The sequence below is a fragment of the Anomaloglossus baeobatrachus genome, chromosome 6 (genome assembly GCF_048569485.1).
Source record: "Anomaloglossus baeobatrachus isolate aAnoBae1 chromosome 6, aAnoBae1.hap1, whole genome shotgun sequence".
Lineage (NCBI taxonomy): Eukaryota > Metazoa > Chordata > Amphibia > Anura > Aromobatidae > Anomaloglossus > Anomaloglossus baeobatrachus.
This window is the reverse complement of record NC_134358.1, coordinates 252,963,268-252,981,423: the sequence shown is the minus strand read 5'-3', so window position 1 is coordinate 252,981,423 and position 18,156 is coordinate 252,963,268. Positions and strand designations below refer to the sequence as shown.

The following is an 18,156-nucleotide window of genomic DNA, read 5'->3' as shown; positions in this document are numbered from 1 at the left end:
TGCGTCCGTCAGTCGCCCTCCTGCCGCTTTACGCCGTCCCCCATCGCTCATTTCCATAACTGAGGACGCCGCCCAGTGCTCCCGAGGTCTCGCGCATGCCCAGTGCCTATCTCTCACGGGAGTGAGCACTGTGCAGTGTGACCGCTGGTGACGTGATTGCGCAGGCGTGAGATTATGGGCGGGGCTGTGATTGTCATCAGCAAGTACCCGCCCATAATCTCGTGCCCGCGCTTTTCACTCTGCCTCCACCGTTATGCTGCTCCGCTCCTCCCATCTATTTCCTGCTCCAGGGAAAGATGGATAAGAGGTGACGTGGGTTAATCTGGCCAGCGCTTGCGCAGAACGGTGGAGGCAGAGGGGAAAGCGCGGGCACGAGATTATAGGCGGGTACTTGCTGATGACAATCATAGCGCCGCCCATAATCTCACGCCTGCGCAACACGTCACCAGCGGTCACACTGTGCACAGTGCTCAGTCCCGCGAGAGTGGCACGGCGCATGTGCGAGACCTCGGGACCACTGGGTGGTGTACTCAGTTATGGAAATGAGTGATGGGGGGCGGCGTAAAGCGGCAGGAGGGCGACTAACGGACGCAAGACAGCCCACCCCGTGTACATAAAAAAAGATTTGCATACAAAAAGGAAGACTTTATAAAGTATTTTATTTTGGTCTCAAAGGGGGCACAATAACAACAGGAACTTTGCTAGAATGCAGCACAGGAGCTGCAGAGGGGGAATCTTTTAGGTTTATTGCAAAATGTCTGCTGACAGGTTCCCTTTAAATTTGAAGACTACATATACAGGTATTGCTGATATAATGGGAAGTAAAGAAATTATATGAAATGTTAGCTGTTTTGAAGGTAAATGTATTACAGGGGAACCTCCCGGGGTATTTCTGATTGTAAGACATATACTCTTATTTGATATACCTCTTAAAATATGTAGTCATGCATTTATTGTTCATTTTTACTTATGTTGTTTTTTTTCTTGTATTGTGAATTTTGATTTCAGGTGCTCTGGAATATGGAAACATCTCCAGCAAATTCATATGTTACATGCAGAATGTGTTGCAGATTGCCCACTGCAGCGTAATAAACATTACAGTAAATTTAACAATATGCAGAATGCCTTAAAATCTTTTTGGAGTATTTTTCCTCAGACTGTAGACAGGTTCAGGTTTACTGTCTTTAGTAGACAGAGCGGACCCGTTGAAATTCGGTTTGCCGGGTTCAGCTGGACTTAAGATATAGTTCGGTTGAACGCAGAGTTGACCTCAACCTCAGTGCAAGTCACTGATTGGGCAATTCAGGTCTCCGTCCACAGCCAGCTATAAACAGATCACTTCCGGGGGAGGGTGAGCGTGTTTTTTTTCCATTTATATTTTTTTCCGGTGCACATTACATCCGATCACACTGTTGGTACCTTCATTTCAAGCCGATCAAACACTGCATGCGGCTCGCACTTGGCTGACTCGCGTACCCGAACACAGCGATGCTCAAGCGAGTGGTTAGCATACCTACAGCACCCGAACTTGAACATTGTTTTTCTGAAAAGTCCGTGTTCAGTTCAAACACCAACATAACTCGTAACTAGTCTTTAGTCTCCCAGGAGAGCAGTTTTTGGCTGAGCTCTTTTAGCCATTCATTTCAAGGATCGGGGCATTTCAGTCTTTGCTCTTTAATTTACATGGAATGCATTAAAATTCTTATGGCAGCCTGTAGTCCAGGGTTGCTGATTTTCATGAATGGTAAAGAACCATAACATAACTTCGACTCTTACAAGAGCGGCAGTGCCCGACATCCATTTTATTCAGATGGGGCTTTGCATAGCCTCATTTTTAGGAATGCTATTGATAAGGAATAACTTACTATCTTGGGAAGTACTACTACTAGTACTGCTACTGCCTAGATTACTACTGCCAGTGGTGGTGGCGCTTCTACTTCTGCTGCTAGGATTTTTTTGTTGTTTTTTTTATACTACCCCTTCCATTGCAACTAGAGTAAAAACTTAAATTAATATTTATCTCTAAATCAGGTGTGGGGAATCTTTTTATCTGTTAAGGGCCAGTTGGAAATATATAACCATCATTCGCGGGCTGTACAAAATTATCGACTTAACAGGATCATTTTTATCTTTTAGTCAAACATTTAATTAACTAATCTCTAATTTGATGGCAGAAACTGACTGTGATGTTAGATGGTGATGTTACTACTTACAACTGTTTTTCCAGCTTTGCTTCCGTCTGCAGTGCAGTTGACTGTTTGTTACTCTTCTACTTGTCAGTGTAATTGCAATGTTTTGAGCTTTTGATTTTCAGGCTCTATATCTCACCATCCACCACACCTTTGAGCATTAAGGTGGTGTCACACACAGCGATGGCGACAACGACGTCGCTGCTACATCACCATTTTCTGTGACGTAGCAGCGCTGTCCCATCGCTGTCGCTGTGTGTGACATCCAGCAACGACCTGGCCCCTGCTGTGAGGTCGCCGCTCGTTGCTGAATGTCCTGCTTCATTTTTTGCTCGTCACTCTCCCGCTGTGAAGCAGACATCGCTGTGTGTGACAGCGAGAGAGCGACGAACTGAAGCGAGCAGGGAGCAGGAGCCGGCTTCTGGCAGCCTGCGGTAAGCTGTAACCACGGTAAACATCGGGTAACCAAGAATCCCTTTCCTTGGTTACCCGATATTTACATTAGTTACTAGCACCGCCACTCTCACGCTGCCAGTGCCGGCTCCCTGCACTCCTAGCCAGAGTACACATCGGGTTAATTACCCGATGTGTACTCCAGCTACGTGAGCAGGGAGCCGGCACTGGCAGCGTGAGAGCACACCGCTTAGCGCTGGCTCCCTGCACACGTAGCCGGAGTACACATCGGGTAATTAACCCGATGTGTACCCTGGCTAGTAGAGCAGGCAGCCAGCGCTAAGCGGTGTGCACTGGTAACCAAGGTAAATATCGGGTAATGGTTACCCGATATTTACCTTAGTTACCAAGTGCAGCATGGCTTCCACAGCGACGCTTGTCGTTATGATCGCTGCTGCGTCTGCTGTGTTTGACAGCTAAGCAGCGATCATAACAGCGACTTACTAGGTCGCTGTTGCGTCACAGAAAATGGTGACGTAACAGCGACGTCGCTGTCGCTATGTGTGAACCCAGCTTTAGACTACCTTCATTTTATAGACAATCATCTTGGCTATCTCATACATAAATTTGAGTTACAACTATTTAGCATATGACCAGTTATGCAGGTTTTTGTCATGTCACTGCATTGTTACACAGCCAAAGGTAGTGGATACCTGGCCAGAACCGATGGCAGTCTCAATGCTGTGCTATATGTATCCTAAAAGACGAATCATACACTCTAGTAATATGGGTATGAAGAAGACGACAGTGTTCGACCAGGACAATGACCCAAAACATAATTCAAGAGCGGCAACATAAATGGTTCAGTGACAATGAAGCTGAGATGCTGGATTTCCCCCCCAATCCCCAGACCTCAACCCAATTGGACACTTGTGGGTAGAGTTGAAGAGTATACATACCCAAGTGAGTCGACCAGTATGCACCAAGATTGGGAATGTGTAGAAGAGATCTGGGATCAGATTTTGGTCAAGACATGCTTTAATCTTATCGAGAGCATGCGCAGAAGCATTCAGGAAGCGTTGAACACCAAAAGGTACATTAACAAAATAATTAAAATTTTAACTTTAGATTTTTAGGAGCAAAAGAGTAACAATGCACTAACATTACAAGAATCTGTATAACTAATGATATGCTAAATAGTTGCAAGTCAACTTTATGTATGAAATAGGCAAGATCATGGTCTATAAAATTGAGGTAGTCTCACGCTCAAAGCTGTAGTTGATGGTGAGATTTGGAGCCCAAAAGTTTAAAACATTGTTACCCTTTTGCTCAGCACTGTATAAGTTTTGTAAAGAACTCGCAGCAGTAGGTTCTTCCAAACAGATACATATTACAATGTGTCTCGAAGGAAAAACATCAGTGCTCAGGTAATGTTTATAGAATTCCAACTGTGGTAAGTCTGTGGTATACATCACATAGGATACACTGAGACTGCTGTATATATAAAGACTTTACCCCTCCGTAGAGGCTATCAATTTATAGTGCAAGAGTGCACAGATGTGGCAGCACAGAGATGACAGCTCAGATGTAGAGGCACTGGAGATATGGCACAAAGGTGATGGCATTTACATGACAGCATTCTGGTGATGTCTCAGACATGGTACTGTGGTGATTGCTCATGTGGCGGCACTCTGATGATAGCTCAGAAGTGATGGCACAGAGGTATTGGTGGAGAGCAGGCTCTAGAACGAGACAGAGGTTAGGAACACAAGACTGGTAAGAGGATTCAACAGCAGGGCTAGGCAAAGTAACATATGGGGACCTGAGAACTAGCAACGCACTAATAGGCAGCGTTGCTCAGGATCCTTCTGTAGGGGAAGGCAGTCTTAAATACCTTTTTAGCAATAGGTGACCTCTGAGATCACTTCCAGGTAATGGAACGCCAGCCCTTTAAGAAAGGGGGCATTTCCGAGCGCACACCCTACGGGCATTCACAGCAAGTCGGCACATGGCCTGAAAGCAGGAGGAGGACACGGCAGACCCCGGGAAAGAAGAGGAGGCTGTGGAGCTGCCGGGCAGGTGAGAGAAAGATGACGCCTCCGCCGGAGCCTGGGAGCAGGGACATGCAGGAATACCACGTTGGGACTGGGCAGGTGAGAGGGGGAACGACTTCACCGGAGTCTTGAAGCCGGGACCGGGTGCTACAACATATATGAGGTATTACTTGATATTTTGGACAAAATACGGACGCTCGCAACCCAACGTCAAGGGTCCTCATGTATTGCGAGTCCCTACACTAAATTTAAAAGCTAAACCACAAAAAGAGGAACTAAATTTTCCCCTCAAAATTCAGAAATATTCACAGAAACAAAGGGCAACAGTGTTTATCTGCTCAGGCCACAAAATCAAATGCACTAACAGTATACAAAACCCTAAAAGGGATTTTGCTGCATCCTGTTAGTGCATTTGATTCTGTGGCAGGGGTTGTTTCGCTGTCTCTGACACTGCGTGCCTTGACTTTTTACAAGACACCATGAAGTCTGAAATTTACCAAAGAATGTTGGTTTGCAATGTAGCTGAGTTTGCGTTCTTGGCCATGGGTCTTCCAGTAAGACAAACCCCAAACAAACTTCAAAACAACAAACTTCAAGAAGTACCATCCCATTTCTGGGATGGAAATAAAGCGCTGGAGACTTCTAAAGTGGCCAGCAATGAGTCCGGATCTAATCCCATTGAACACCTGTAGAGAGATCTTAAAATTGCTGTTGCGATAAGGCACCCTTCAAATATGAGAGACATATACAAGTGCATCTCAATAAATTAGAATATCCTCAAAAAGTTAATTTATTTCAGTAATTCAATACAAAAAAGAAAAACACATATTACAGAGTCATTACACACAGGGGGATCTATTTCAAGTGTTTATTTCTATTAATGTTCATGATTATGACTTACAGCCAATAAAACCCCAAAAGTCATCTCAGAAAATTAGAAACAATTACCACAAAACACCTGCAAAGGCTTCCTAAGCATTTCAAATGGTCCCTTAGTCTGGTTCAGTAGGCTACACAATGGGGGAGACTGCTGACTTGACAGATGTCCAGAAGGCAAGGTAAGCCACAAAAGGTCATTGCTTAAGAAGCTGGATGTTAACAGAGTGCTGTATCCAAACATATTAATGGAAAGTTGAGTGGAAGGAAAACATGTGGTAAAAAATGTGCACAAACAACCAGAATAACCGCAGCCTTGATAGAATTGTTAAGAAAAGGCCATTCAAAAATTTGGAGGAGATTCACAAGGAGGAGTGGACAGCTGCTGGAGTCAGTGCTTCAAGAGCCACCACACACAGATGTATCCAGGACATGGGCTACAACTGTCACATTCCTTGTGTCAAGCCACTCATGACCAATAGACAACGCCAGAAGTGTCTTACCTGGGCCAAGGAGATAAAGCACTGGACTGTTGCTCAGTGGTTCAAGGTTTTGTTTTCAGATGAAAGTAAATTTTGCATTTCATTTGGAAATAAAAGTCCCAGAGTCTGGGGGAAGAATTGAGAGGTACAGAATCCAAGCTGCTTGAGGTCTAGTGTGAAGTTTCCACAATTAGTGATGGTTTGGGGAGCCATGTCACCTGCTGGTGGGCATTAGTGTAGCATGTGTCAGCCTCTACCAAATGAACAAAGCAAAATGTGTCCACCTCTACAAAATGAAACAAACAAAGTAAATAAACAGTAGAAATGCATAGGACCTCAGTCAGTCGGAAAATTACCAGAAATTGTGATATCAGAGGAAATTGCGCAGCTATTTCATCTACGTTGGCATTGAATGGTACTTCGTTGTGTATCTTTTTCCACCAATATTCAGCCAAGCGCCAGTCAATAAATTTGGCGATGTACCTTTCATTTTTTGCAATATTTTGGTTTTAATGTGACCCGAGTGGCACTCGATCCTTTGCGTGTTCGCGCGTGATAGGGTCAATTAAATTTTGTTGATGATTCACCGTTTTGTGCATGTAATTGAAACCGTGCCACGTGGAAATGTTCCGATAAGCGGCCCATCAAAAAAAAAAAACTGTGTGCACAGGGTTTTAATGCGGTTCTGCTGCGGAAACACACTAAAAGCACATCAGGTTTCTGCATCCGGTGCAAATCTATGGGGAAATTCGGCACAGAAAACTCAGCGTACCCACAAGAGATATTGACATGCTGCAGATTGGTGAGTTTCTGCAGTGAAAAAAAGCACAGTGGGCATGAGAGATTTCTATAAATCCCATCCACTTTGCTTCAACTGAAAAACTCTGATGTAGCGAAGATACGCTAATAAAAACTCATTGCCAGCACAGACCCTTATGGGCAGTTCACTGAGAAAAGACATAATGGTAGAGAATTCCTAATATGTTCATCAGAAGGGGGGGAGTGGAAATTTCCAATTGGAACTACATTTGACTACTCACAAGGGAATAAATTGAATTTTTTTAGCTCACAATGGTGTGGATTTGTGATGCCCTGGCAAAACCAGGTTGTCACAGAGACTGCGCAAATCTTCCAGGTGCAGGCCTCCATCCTCCTTGGCAGGGCCGGCTCCAGGTTTTTGTGGGCCCTGGGCGAAAGAGTCTCAGTGGGCCCCATCCACACATAGACATGCACAGATACATACACATACAGGCATACATACGCATACTTATTTAAAGGGAAATTCACAAAAACACATATAAATAGACAAAAATCTAGACAGTCATATACACTGACATACATAGATACACATCATACATGCGCACACAGACACATTAGAGATATTTCTAATATTGGGAAACCGGCAACAGCCTCTTTCACCTCCCCACTTGTGTCCATCCAGCTCCTCCTGGGCATGTGTCTGTGCCACGCTGATTGGTGGCCGTCGCTAACAGGCATGGCCGCACATAGAGAACACTAACACTGCTGTATATACATCACAAGAGAGGCTGGGGACATACACATTACTTGGGGGCATACATATTACTGAGGAAAGGGATATACAGCAATGGGGGACATACAGCTCTAGAGGGGGGCAGTGGCTCTGGGGTGGGGGGACAAACAGCTCTGAGGTGGGGAGGTGACATGCATCTCTGGGGGTATACACAGCTCTGAGGGGGTATACAGCACTGGGGTGGAGGTGACATACAACTCTGGGGGTATAGTAGTATGCAGCCCCCATATTCCTCCATATAGTGTTATGAAGCCCCCATAGTTCTCTATGCAGACCCCATATGGCACTATGCAACCCCCATATAATATTAAGCAGCCCCCATATAGCACAATGCAGACCCATATACCATTAGGCATCTTCATGTAGTATACAGCCCCCATATAGCACAATGCAGACCCACATAGCATTAGGCACCTTCATGTAGTATACAGGCTGCATATAGAACAATGCAGACCCACATCGCATTAGGCACCCTCATGTAGTATACGGCCGCCATATAGCACAGTGCAGACCCAGATTGCATTAGGCACCTCCATGTAGTATACAGCACCTATATAACACAGTGTAAACCAGACCTGGGCGAGGGCCGGCCCACGGGCCGGATGCGGCCCGCCTACTGTCTGTGACCGGCCCGCCCGTCTTAGCTCAGAGTTGGAGGTGTGGCCTGATCTACGATGTTATGCCTCAGCCCCGCTCTCACTGTCGGGAGCTATGTAGCCCGCAGTTCAGTGATAAGCAGCTGCCACGCCCCCCACTCTGCCAGTCATGCCCCCTCTTGCTGCCAGTTATGCCCCTCTGGATGATGGTTACAGTCTCTGGATGCCTTCCATGGCGTCTATGCTGCTAGACACGCCCCTTTTGCTGTCGTCCATGCCCCCTCTGAATGCTGGACACACACACTCCTCAGATGCCTTCCTTGTCCCCTCCTGCTGCTGTTAATGCTGGCCACGCCCCCTTTGCCTGCCCCTTCTACCCAGGATCCTCACATGTGACCGGCTCATCTGCACAGCGGCCACTTAAAAAATGGAGGTAATGGGAATCAGTAGCAGCAGGGAGAGTGCAGAGTGCCTGCAGGAGGACAGTGCAGAGTGAGTGCAGGAGGGGGGAGCAGAGGAGCAGCTCTTGTGTCTTCTCAGGTCCCCCTGTGCCTGCAATAGAAATAGCAGACACACAGGGGATTCAGAGAAGGCAGCCAGAGGAGCCGTCAGGCTCTGCTGCTGCAGTGATACTAGCCTGTGCCCTCAGCACCCCTAGGGCCAGTATGTATGCCCCACAGGCCACCAGGGCCAGTATGTATGCTCCCCACTAGCCACCAGGGCCAGTATTTATGCTCTCTACTGGCCACCAGGGCCAGTATGTATGCTCTCCACTGGCCACCAGGGCCAGTATGTATGTGTCGCGGGCGGAGGAGGGGACGCCGCGCTCTCCCACTGCTCGGGTCCGGCTGCCGCTGCGGCTGCTGCGGCCTGCTGCTGCTGCTCGGTGGCTCGAGCGATGGGCCGGATCCCGGGGACTCGAGCGGCGCTCCTCGCCCGTGAGTGAAAGGGGATTGGTTTTTGGGATAGTTTATTGTCCGTGACGCCACCCACGGTTGTGGTGATTTGTTGACACCACCGCTGCTCTGTATGGGGATCCCGGGAACTGATGACAGGGAGCAGCAAAGTTGTTGGTTCTCCCCTCCGTGGGTAGGGGGGTAGGTTTCCGGGGGCCCAGTGATGAGGTGGGTGATGCAGGGCTTGGTGGGGTGCAGGGACGCGGGGGCAGCGCTGTGCCTTGCGGCACTGTGGTACTCACTCAGCCTGAGACGATGACACAGTTCTCGGTAAAACACATGGCTGGAAAGACGGTTCCCACGGACGGCTGCACTTGCTTTTCCCCAGTAGTTGACGGTGACGGTCCCTTTTTCCTGCACCTAAGATGATGATGGTTGCGATGGGTTCCCACCGGTAACCCGCTCCCCGGCTTGGATTTGGGCCGGAGGAGCCCTACTTTGCCCGCAGGCGCTGGCCCTGAGAAACTGGTGCCCTGGTGGTGGCGGTGTCTCTCTGTAACGGTTGGACTGTTGCCTTCAATCGGGACTTGCTTGTTGGAGACCCAGAGGTCCCCTTCACTAACGGATTTGGCAAATCACGGCGACTCCAAGCCTTGCCGGGATCCGGAAAGGCCCTGCCACTGGTGCTGACTGCTCTTCGTATACCGCTCCGGTACCGCCCGGGCCACCACCCCGTCCGCGGTCCTTCCAGCAACCTCCAAGCAGTCACCCCTGCAGACAGTCACCGCCGTCTGCTGACCTTGCTGTCTCAGTCCGGGGGCACACACCCGGACCAGCTTCAGGCTTCACAAACTGTCACTTTCTACTCCTTCTCTCAAGCACCTCTACCACTTCACTGTTTACTCCTTCACTTCCCTAGCTGTTCTGCTTGGTTTTCCCGCCTCCAGGGCTGTGAACTCCTCTGTGGGCGGAGCCAACCGCCTGGCCCACCCCTGGTGTGGACATCAGCCCCTGGAGGAAGGCAACAAGGATTTTAGGTTAGCCTTGGTGTTCCTAACTGGGTGTAGGGTGTGGTGGTGTTGTGACCTGTGGACCCCTGGCTTGCCCAGGGCGTCACACATATGCTCCCCACTGGCTACCAGGGCCAGTATGTATGCTCTCCACTGGCCTCCAGGGCCAGTATGTATGCTCTCCACTGGCCACCAGGGCCAGTATGTATGCTCTCCACTGGCCTCCAGGGCCAGTATGTATTCTCCCCACTCGCCACCAGGGCCAGTATGTATGCTCCCACTCGCCACCAGGGCCAGTATGTATGCTCTCCACTGGCCAACAGGGCTAGTATGTATGCTTTCTACTGGCCACCAGGGCCAGTATGTATGTGTGACGCCCTGGGCAAGCCAGGGGTCACAGGTCACAACATCACATTCACCCCACATTCCCTGCAGGAACCACCAAGCTAAACCCAAAATCCTTGTTGCCTTCCTCCAGGGGCTGATGTCCACACCAGGGGGTGGGCCAGGCGGTTGGCTCCGCCCACCGAGGAGTTCACAGCCCTGGAGGCGGAAGAACCAGGCAGTTCAGTTAAGGCAGTAAAAGTAGAAGGAAGTGAAGTGGTAGAGGAGCTTAGGAGAGAAGCTGAAGTAAAGTGAAAAGAAACAGTTGGTAAAGCCTGAAGTTGGTCCGGGTGTGTGCCCCGGACCGTGACAGCAAGGTCAGCAGACGGCGGTGATAGTCTGCAGGGGGACTGCTCGGAGGTTGCTGGAAGGACCGCGGACGGGTGGTGACCCGGTGGTACCAGAGCAGTATACGAAGAACAGTCAGCACCAGGGCAGGGGCCTTTCGGATCCCGGCAAAGCTAGGAGTCGCCATAATTTGCTAAATCCGTCAGTGAAGGGGACCTCTGTCTCCTAACAACCAAGTCCCGATTGAAGGCAACAGCCCGACCGTGAAGGGGAGACACCGCCACCGCCACCGCCAGGGCACCAGTTTCCCAGGGCCAGCGCCTGCGGGCAAGAGTAGAGCTCCTTCGGCCCAGCTTGAAGCCGAGGAGTGGGTAACCGGTGGGAACCCATCGCTACCAAAAGGACTTTACATAGGTGCAGGGAAGAGACCGTCACCGCTAACTGCAGGGAACCGCAGCACCGTGAACCGTCCGAGGGACCCGTCCAACCAGCCGTTTGTTTACCGAGAACTGTGTCGTGTTTACTGGCTGAGTGAGTACCTCCGTGCCGTGCGGCACAGCGCTGCCCCTGCGCCCCTGCACCTCCACAGGCCCCATACCCGCCTGTCCACCATACCAACCCCATCACTGGGCCCCGGGAGCACCAAGACCCCTACCCACGGAGGGGCAAATCAACAACTGGCTGCTCCGTACCACCACTCCCGGGCTCCCCAACCAGAGCAGCGGTGGTGCCCACTCAATCACCACAACCGTGGGTGGCGTCACGGACAATAAACTATCCCAAAACCCAATCCCCTTTCACTCACGGGCGAGGAGCGCCGCTCGAGTCCCCGGGATCCGGCCCATCGCTCGAGCCACCGAGCAGCAGCAGCAGGCCGCAGTGCCAGCCGGACCCGAGCAGTGGGAGAGCGCGGCGTCCCCTCCTCCGCCCGCGACATATGCTCCCCACTGGCCACCAGGGCCAGTATGTATGCTCCCCACTGGCCACCAGGGCCAGTATGTATGCTCCCCATTGGCCACCAGGGCCAGTATGTATGCTCCCACTGACCTCCATATTTTCATTGAAGCTTTGTATTGTTTAACTTACTGTTTGTTTATGGAGGGTTAGTGTATATAGTATATACAGTATTGGGTAAAACTGAGTTTATTATATTAGTCCGGCCCTCTAAAACCATCCCAATTTCTCATGCGACCTCATGGGAAAATTAATTGTCCACCCCTGGTGTGGACCCACATAGCATTAGGCATCCTCATGTAGTATACAGCACCTATATAGCACAGTGCAGACCCACATAGCTTTAGGAGGGGGGAGGTGGCATAACGTGCAGTACCTGAGACCCCAATAATTGCCGTAAAACAGCTCAGTGCGCAGTTCAGGAGTCAGAAGGGCACAGCTCCTGCCTATATTCAGTAGAAAGTATTTAGACAGAGCAGTGCACTTATATGAAGTCTGAGTAATCAGTGGCGGTCTCAATACTCAGACTCCACCAATCTGCAGGGGTTTTCTGGGATAAACACATTTCTGAAGTGCCATAATTGCACTGTATACTGTGGAGTGCTGACATTGTGCACTGTGCTCACTGACAGGATTGTGCTCAGTTTGCTGCTCCAGCTGTGCTCCCCCTGTACTGTGTGGTAGTAATGCACCTTGCACACAAGTTCCTATGAGACCCGCAACACACATCCGTTTAATTTGTACGTGTGCGGTACGTATTTGCACGTACCGGAGACACGTACACACGGAGACCCATGTTGTTCTATGGTAGATGGCACACACACGTAAAATCGCACGGAACGTGTGTCCGTGAGGTAAGTACGTGTGTGCGCTTTTCTACACGGACAACATGTCCGTTTTTGGCTGGCAGCACGCAGGCACGGACCCGCTTTAGTCTATGGGTTCGTGCCTGCACGTACCGCACACGGAGTATGTCCGTGTTCAGCACGTTTCGTGCGTGTGCGTTTTTACACTAGCGATCTTATTTTTATTTTTTTTTTAATTAAATTCAGTATACTTTTTTTTTTCTGCTGTTCTCAGTCATACTTACATTGGCGCTCGTTTTTTTTCTTCACCCGGCTCATACCGCTCCCTGATCACCAGCGCGGCGAGGAACAGCTGTGCAGAGAATACGCGGCAACAGTTACTTTGAATAAGCCGGTGGGCGTGTCTATACTGTGCAGTAAAAAAAATAAATAAATAATTAAAAAAAACGGCGTGCGGTCCCCCCCAACTTTAATACCAGCCAGATAAAGCCATACGGCTGAAGGCTGGTATTCTCATGATGGGGAGCCCCACGTTATGGGGAGCCCCCCAGCCTAACAATATCAGTCAGCAGCCGCCCAGAATTGCCGCATACATTATATGCGACAGTTCTGGGACTGTACCCGGCTCTTCCCGATTTGCCCTGGTGCGGGGTAATAAGGAGTTTTTGGCAGCCCATAGCTGCCAATAAGTCCTAGATTAATCATGTCATGCGTCTCCCCGAGATACCTTCCATGATTAATAAATAAACACACACACCCGAACAATCCTTTATTAGAAAAAAAAACCACTAACAAATTGCCTTGTTCACCAATTTAATAAGCCCGAAAAGGCCCTCCATGTCCGGCGTAATCCAGGATGGTCCAGCGTCGCATCCAGCTCTGCTGCATGGAGGTGACCGGAGCTGCAGAAGACACCGCCGCTCCTGTCACCTCCACGCAGCTAATGAAGGCGATAGCGCGATCAGCTGAGCTGTCACTGAGGTTACTCGCGGCCAACGCTGAATACAGCTGATCGCGCTATTGCCTTCATTAGCTGCGTGGGCGGGGAAAGCAGGGAATACGAGATTGATTAATGAGCGGCCGGCATATTCAAAGTAATTGTTGCCGCGTATTCTCTGCACAGCTGTTCCTCGCCGCGCTGGTGATCGGTGAGTATGAGAGAGGGCTGCTCACTTCAGTCACTCGGGGGATTAGCGGTCACTGGTGAATCCTTCACAGGTGACCGCTAATCAGTACGCGGCGCACAGACAGAGCCGCGGCATGACAATGAAGTCGGGTGAAGTTCATTCTCATCGCGCAACTCTGCTGTCAGCCCACATGTATCAACGACATTGTGCAACACACAAACGAACATTCCACACGGACATTCCACGTACACATACACGGGCATTTTACACACAAACACGGACATTTTACACGTACACACGGCTCGCATACGCCATCACACGGATGCCATACGTACCGGAGAAACGCCCGAAAAACGGACCGTGTCACACACACGTTTTTTTTTTTTGCGGAAGTGTGTTTAGGCCTGAGGTAAATCTCCTCGCACAGTAGAGTATGTCCAGCAGAGAGGTGCCTGTAGGGCGCAGTGTGCTGTAACATACGCTGTAATGTGCTCTGCTCTTCATGACTTGGAGCTCATCCGACAGTGTCCACACACAGAGCTGGGAACTGGGAAGGAACACAGGAGACTGCAGGAGTAACATGGCGCTGTGTGGAGCGGCCGCTGCAGTTATGTCGTCTGCTTGTCTCCTGCGCCGTGTAGTGAGGCTATCCCTGCCCAGCAGAGCCGCACAGTTTTACTGGTAAAGGTGTTTGTGCTGATGGTAACCCTTCATGTGCACTTGTCGCTGCACAGACGCTTTACTTTAGGAAGCTGGAAACTAGCTGTGACAGAGGGACTATATGCAGTATGCTCTGACCAGCGTGTGCTGAGCCATGGAGGATTGTCTGAGCCCTTTCTATAGTGCGCGGTCCTGTATAGCACAGCTTCATCTCAGCTGACATTATTCCTCCATGGAGCTCTATACTGCGGTGTCTCATAGGAGTGAAATGTCATATTGAGCACAGCCTGACCTCAGCTGACATTACTCCTGTATATTGTAGTGGGGTGTCCTGTATAGCCGCACAGCTTCACCTCAGCTGACATTATTCCTCCATGGAGCTGTATACTGTGGTGTCTCAGGAGTGGGGTGTCCTATAAGCTCAGCCTGACCTCAGCTGACATTACTCCTGTATAGAGCTGTATATTGTGGTGTCTGAGGAGTGGGGTGTCGTGTATAGCACAGCTTCACCTCAGCTGACATTACTCCTCCATGGAGCTGTATATTGTGGTGTCTCAGGAGTGGGGTGTCCTATAAGCTCAGCTGACATTACTCCTGTATAGAGCTGTATATTGTGGTGTCTGAGGAGTGAGGTGTCCTATAAGCTCAGCCTGACCTCAGCTGACATTACTCCTGTATGGAGCTGTATATTGTGGTGTCTGAGGAGTGGGGTGTCCTGTATAGCCGCACAGCTTCACCTCAGCTGACATTACTCCTCCATGGAGCTGTATATTGTGGTGTCTCAGGAGTGGGGTGTCCTGTATAGCACAGCCTGACCTCAGCTGACATTACTCCTGTATAGAGCTGTATATTGTGGTGTCTCAGGAGTGGGGTGTCGTGTATAGCACAGCTTCACCTCAGCTGACATTACTCCTCCATGGAGCTGTATATTGTGGTGTCTCAGGAGTGGGGTGTCCTGTATAGCACAGCTTCACCTCAGCTGACATTACTGCTGTATATTGTGGTGTCTCAGGAGTGGGGTGTCCTGTATAGCACAGCCTGACCTCAGCTGACATTACTCCTGTATAGAGCTGTATATTGTGGTGTCTCAGGAGTGGGGTGTCCTGTATAGCACAGCCTCACCTCAGCTGACATTACTCCTGTATAGAGCTGTATATTGTGGTGTCTCAGGAGTGGGGTGTCCTGTATAGCACAGCTTCACCTCAGCTGACATTACTCCTCCATGAAGCTGTATATTGTGTTCTCTCAGGAGTGGGGTGTCCTGTATAGCACAGCCTCACCTCAGCAGACATTACTCCTCCATGAAGCTGTATATTGTGGTGTCTCAGGAGTGGGGTGTCCTATAAGCTCAGCCTGACCTCAGTTGACATTACTCCTGTATGGAGCTGTATACTGTGGTCTCTCAGGTCATTTCAGCCGCACAGTCCTTTGCACTCACTGCCACACCTGAGTAAATGTGCCCTGTGTGTGCCATGTTTATTATGTCCCTCTTATTACAGTTCACTACCATGCAATACTGGACTAGTTTGTTGATAACAAATTAAGTCCTTAGATGCTGCTGTCAAATGTGACTGTTGACCTGGCATACAATGCTCCGTTGCCACTGTTGCTATAAAGGCCTGCCTGAGAATTTTGTACAATATTCTGCAATGCTACAGTATAGACAATTTGTAATTTGATTGTAGAGTACTTAGCAATGTAGAAATTTTTTTTTATTTTTTAAATATAACCCCCCCCCCCAACTTTAATGTAATGCAGTCATTTAAATTTCACCCTTTTCTCCAATAATGAGTAGCAATATCGAAGAAAAATATAATAAAAATTTAAATCACTACTCCATCGTTTTGGTTTTTTTTTTGTTTCAGAGCTGGAGTGGCGCTTTAAATGTAAACCCCTTGTCATATACTCATTTTCTGGTGTTTTCATAATTTTTCAGCTCTGCTCCGATTTGTCAGCGCCATCTTGTACCTGAAACTTTTGACTGGTTGTAAGTCAGAAGTTACGTCACAAGTAGAGATGGGTGAACCCGCAGATGTTCAGGTTCGAATGGTCTGGCCGGACTTAAAAAAAAAAAAAAAAAAGTCTGGTTCAGAACTGGACTTGAACATCTGCCCGGGTGCCGAACCACATATAAGTCTATGGAGATGCAAACATTGTGCTGGAAAATGGTGTAAAAGGGGCTAGGGGGGTTATGCTTACCGAGTCTCCTGCGCAGCTGTAACACTGCTTCCAGGTCTGCATCAGTCCCGGCGTCTGAGATTTGTTGCAGTCAGACCCTGTGTGACAGTCTGTGGTTGGAATCACACATGCTGTCTGCGTCACTATAGTTGTGTAAAAATAAATTAATAAATGGCGTAGGTTCCCCCATATATTGTGATACCCAGCGCAGATCAAGCAGACTGCTACAGGCTGCAGTCCCCAGCCGTTTGCTTATCTTTACTGTATCAAAATAAGTGGGACCCTATGCAACTCTTATTTATTTAATAATAAAAAAAAAATTTTTTAAAAAATGGTGAGTGATTTTTTTTTTATCCCCCCCCCCCCTTCCCTTAATTTTGATATCTAGCCATGATAAAGTCGACAGGGGCTGGGGAGGTCCATAGTTATTGGACCGCCCTCCCAGCCTAAAAATAGCAGCCTGGACCCTCCTAGAATTGTCGAGTTCATTAGATTTTAAATTTCTATCATTGTCTGAAGAGTAAGGGCTCGTGCGCACGTTGCGTAATTGCATGCATTTATGCTGCGTATAGCACTGCAGCGTAAATGCATGCGTCCTGCGTCCCCTGCACAATCTATGTAGATTGTGCATGATACGTGCGCACAATGCTTTGATGAACGCAGCGATTTGGGTGCTAAAATTTTGACCCAAATCCGTCCGTTCATAAAATGAGCATGTCAATTAATTAGTGCGCTATGGATGCGGCAGCTCCCACTCGGTCTATGGCGGGGGCAGCAGCCATAGCGCTTGAAATCGGCTTCTTTTGTACAGAAAAACTGCATCCATTATGCAGTTTTTCTGCAGCGATATAACGCGCACATGTGCTGTCAAATCGCTGCAGAATATTCAGCAGTTACGTGCGCATGAGCCCTAACACATACTTCTCTGAGACGTTCGTGTTCAGGGTCAGCGCACGGACACTAGGTGTCCGATATGGACCCCGAACTTTACAGTTCAGGTTCGTCTATCAATAGTGATAACCCTTTTAACTTAGTAAGAAGAATTTTTTTTTAAAAAAAAATGGTGCTGAAGTAAAGTAGACACGTGGTAAATGTTAGTTATTAACTATTTCTTTGTCGCTCCATTGGGAGACCCAGACAATTGGGTGTATAGCTTCTGCCTCTGGAGGCCACACAAAGTATTACACTTAAAAGTGTAAAGCCCCTCCCCTTCTGCCTATACACCCCCCCGTGCATCACGGGCTCCTCAGTTTTTATGCTTTGTGCGAAGGAGGCACACATCCACGCATTGCTCCACATTTTAGTCAGCAGCAGCTGCTGACTATGTCGGATGGAAGAAAAGAGGGCCCATAAAAGGGCCCCCAGCATGCTCCCTTCTCACCCCACTCTGGTCGGCGGTGTTGTTAAGGTTGAGGTACCCATTGCGGGTACATAGGCAGGAGCCACATGCTGTTTTCCTTCCCCATCCCTTCAGGGCTCTGGGTGAAGTGGGATCCTAATCTGTCTCCAGACACTGGGACCGTGCTCCCTCCGCAGCCCCTGGGGAATCTGCTGGACAGGAGCCGGGTATCGTCAGGGACAAGGCCCTGCTACTGTGAGGTACTCTGTGTCCCCTTGGGGACGGCGCATGGAGCGCTTGTGTCATACACGCTGCAGCACTGCTGGGTGTGTTAGTGCGCCGGGACTACCGCGCTGACCACGCTTGTTTGCC

General features: G+C 49.1%; 1 protein-coding gene across 1 annotated transcript in view; it reads left to right on the top strand.

Annotated features, from left to right (window-relative positions):
* The first annotated feature begins 14,109 nt into the window (after positions 1–14,109).
* Positions 14,110–18,156, top strand: part of BPHL (biphenyl hydrolase like) — a 93,410-nt gene continuing 89,363 nt past the window's right edge. The window contains exon 1 of the mRNA XM_075316487.1: positions 14,110–14,288. Within this exon, the coding sequence (XP_075172602.1) occupies positions 14,110–14,288 (179 nt within the window). The remainder of the gene's footprint in view (positions 14,289–18,156) is intronic.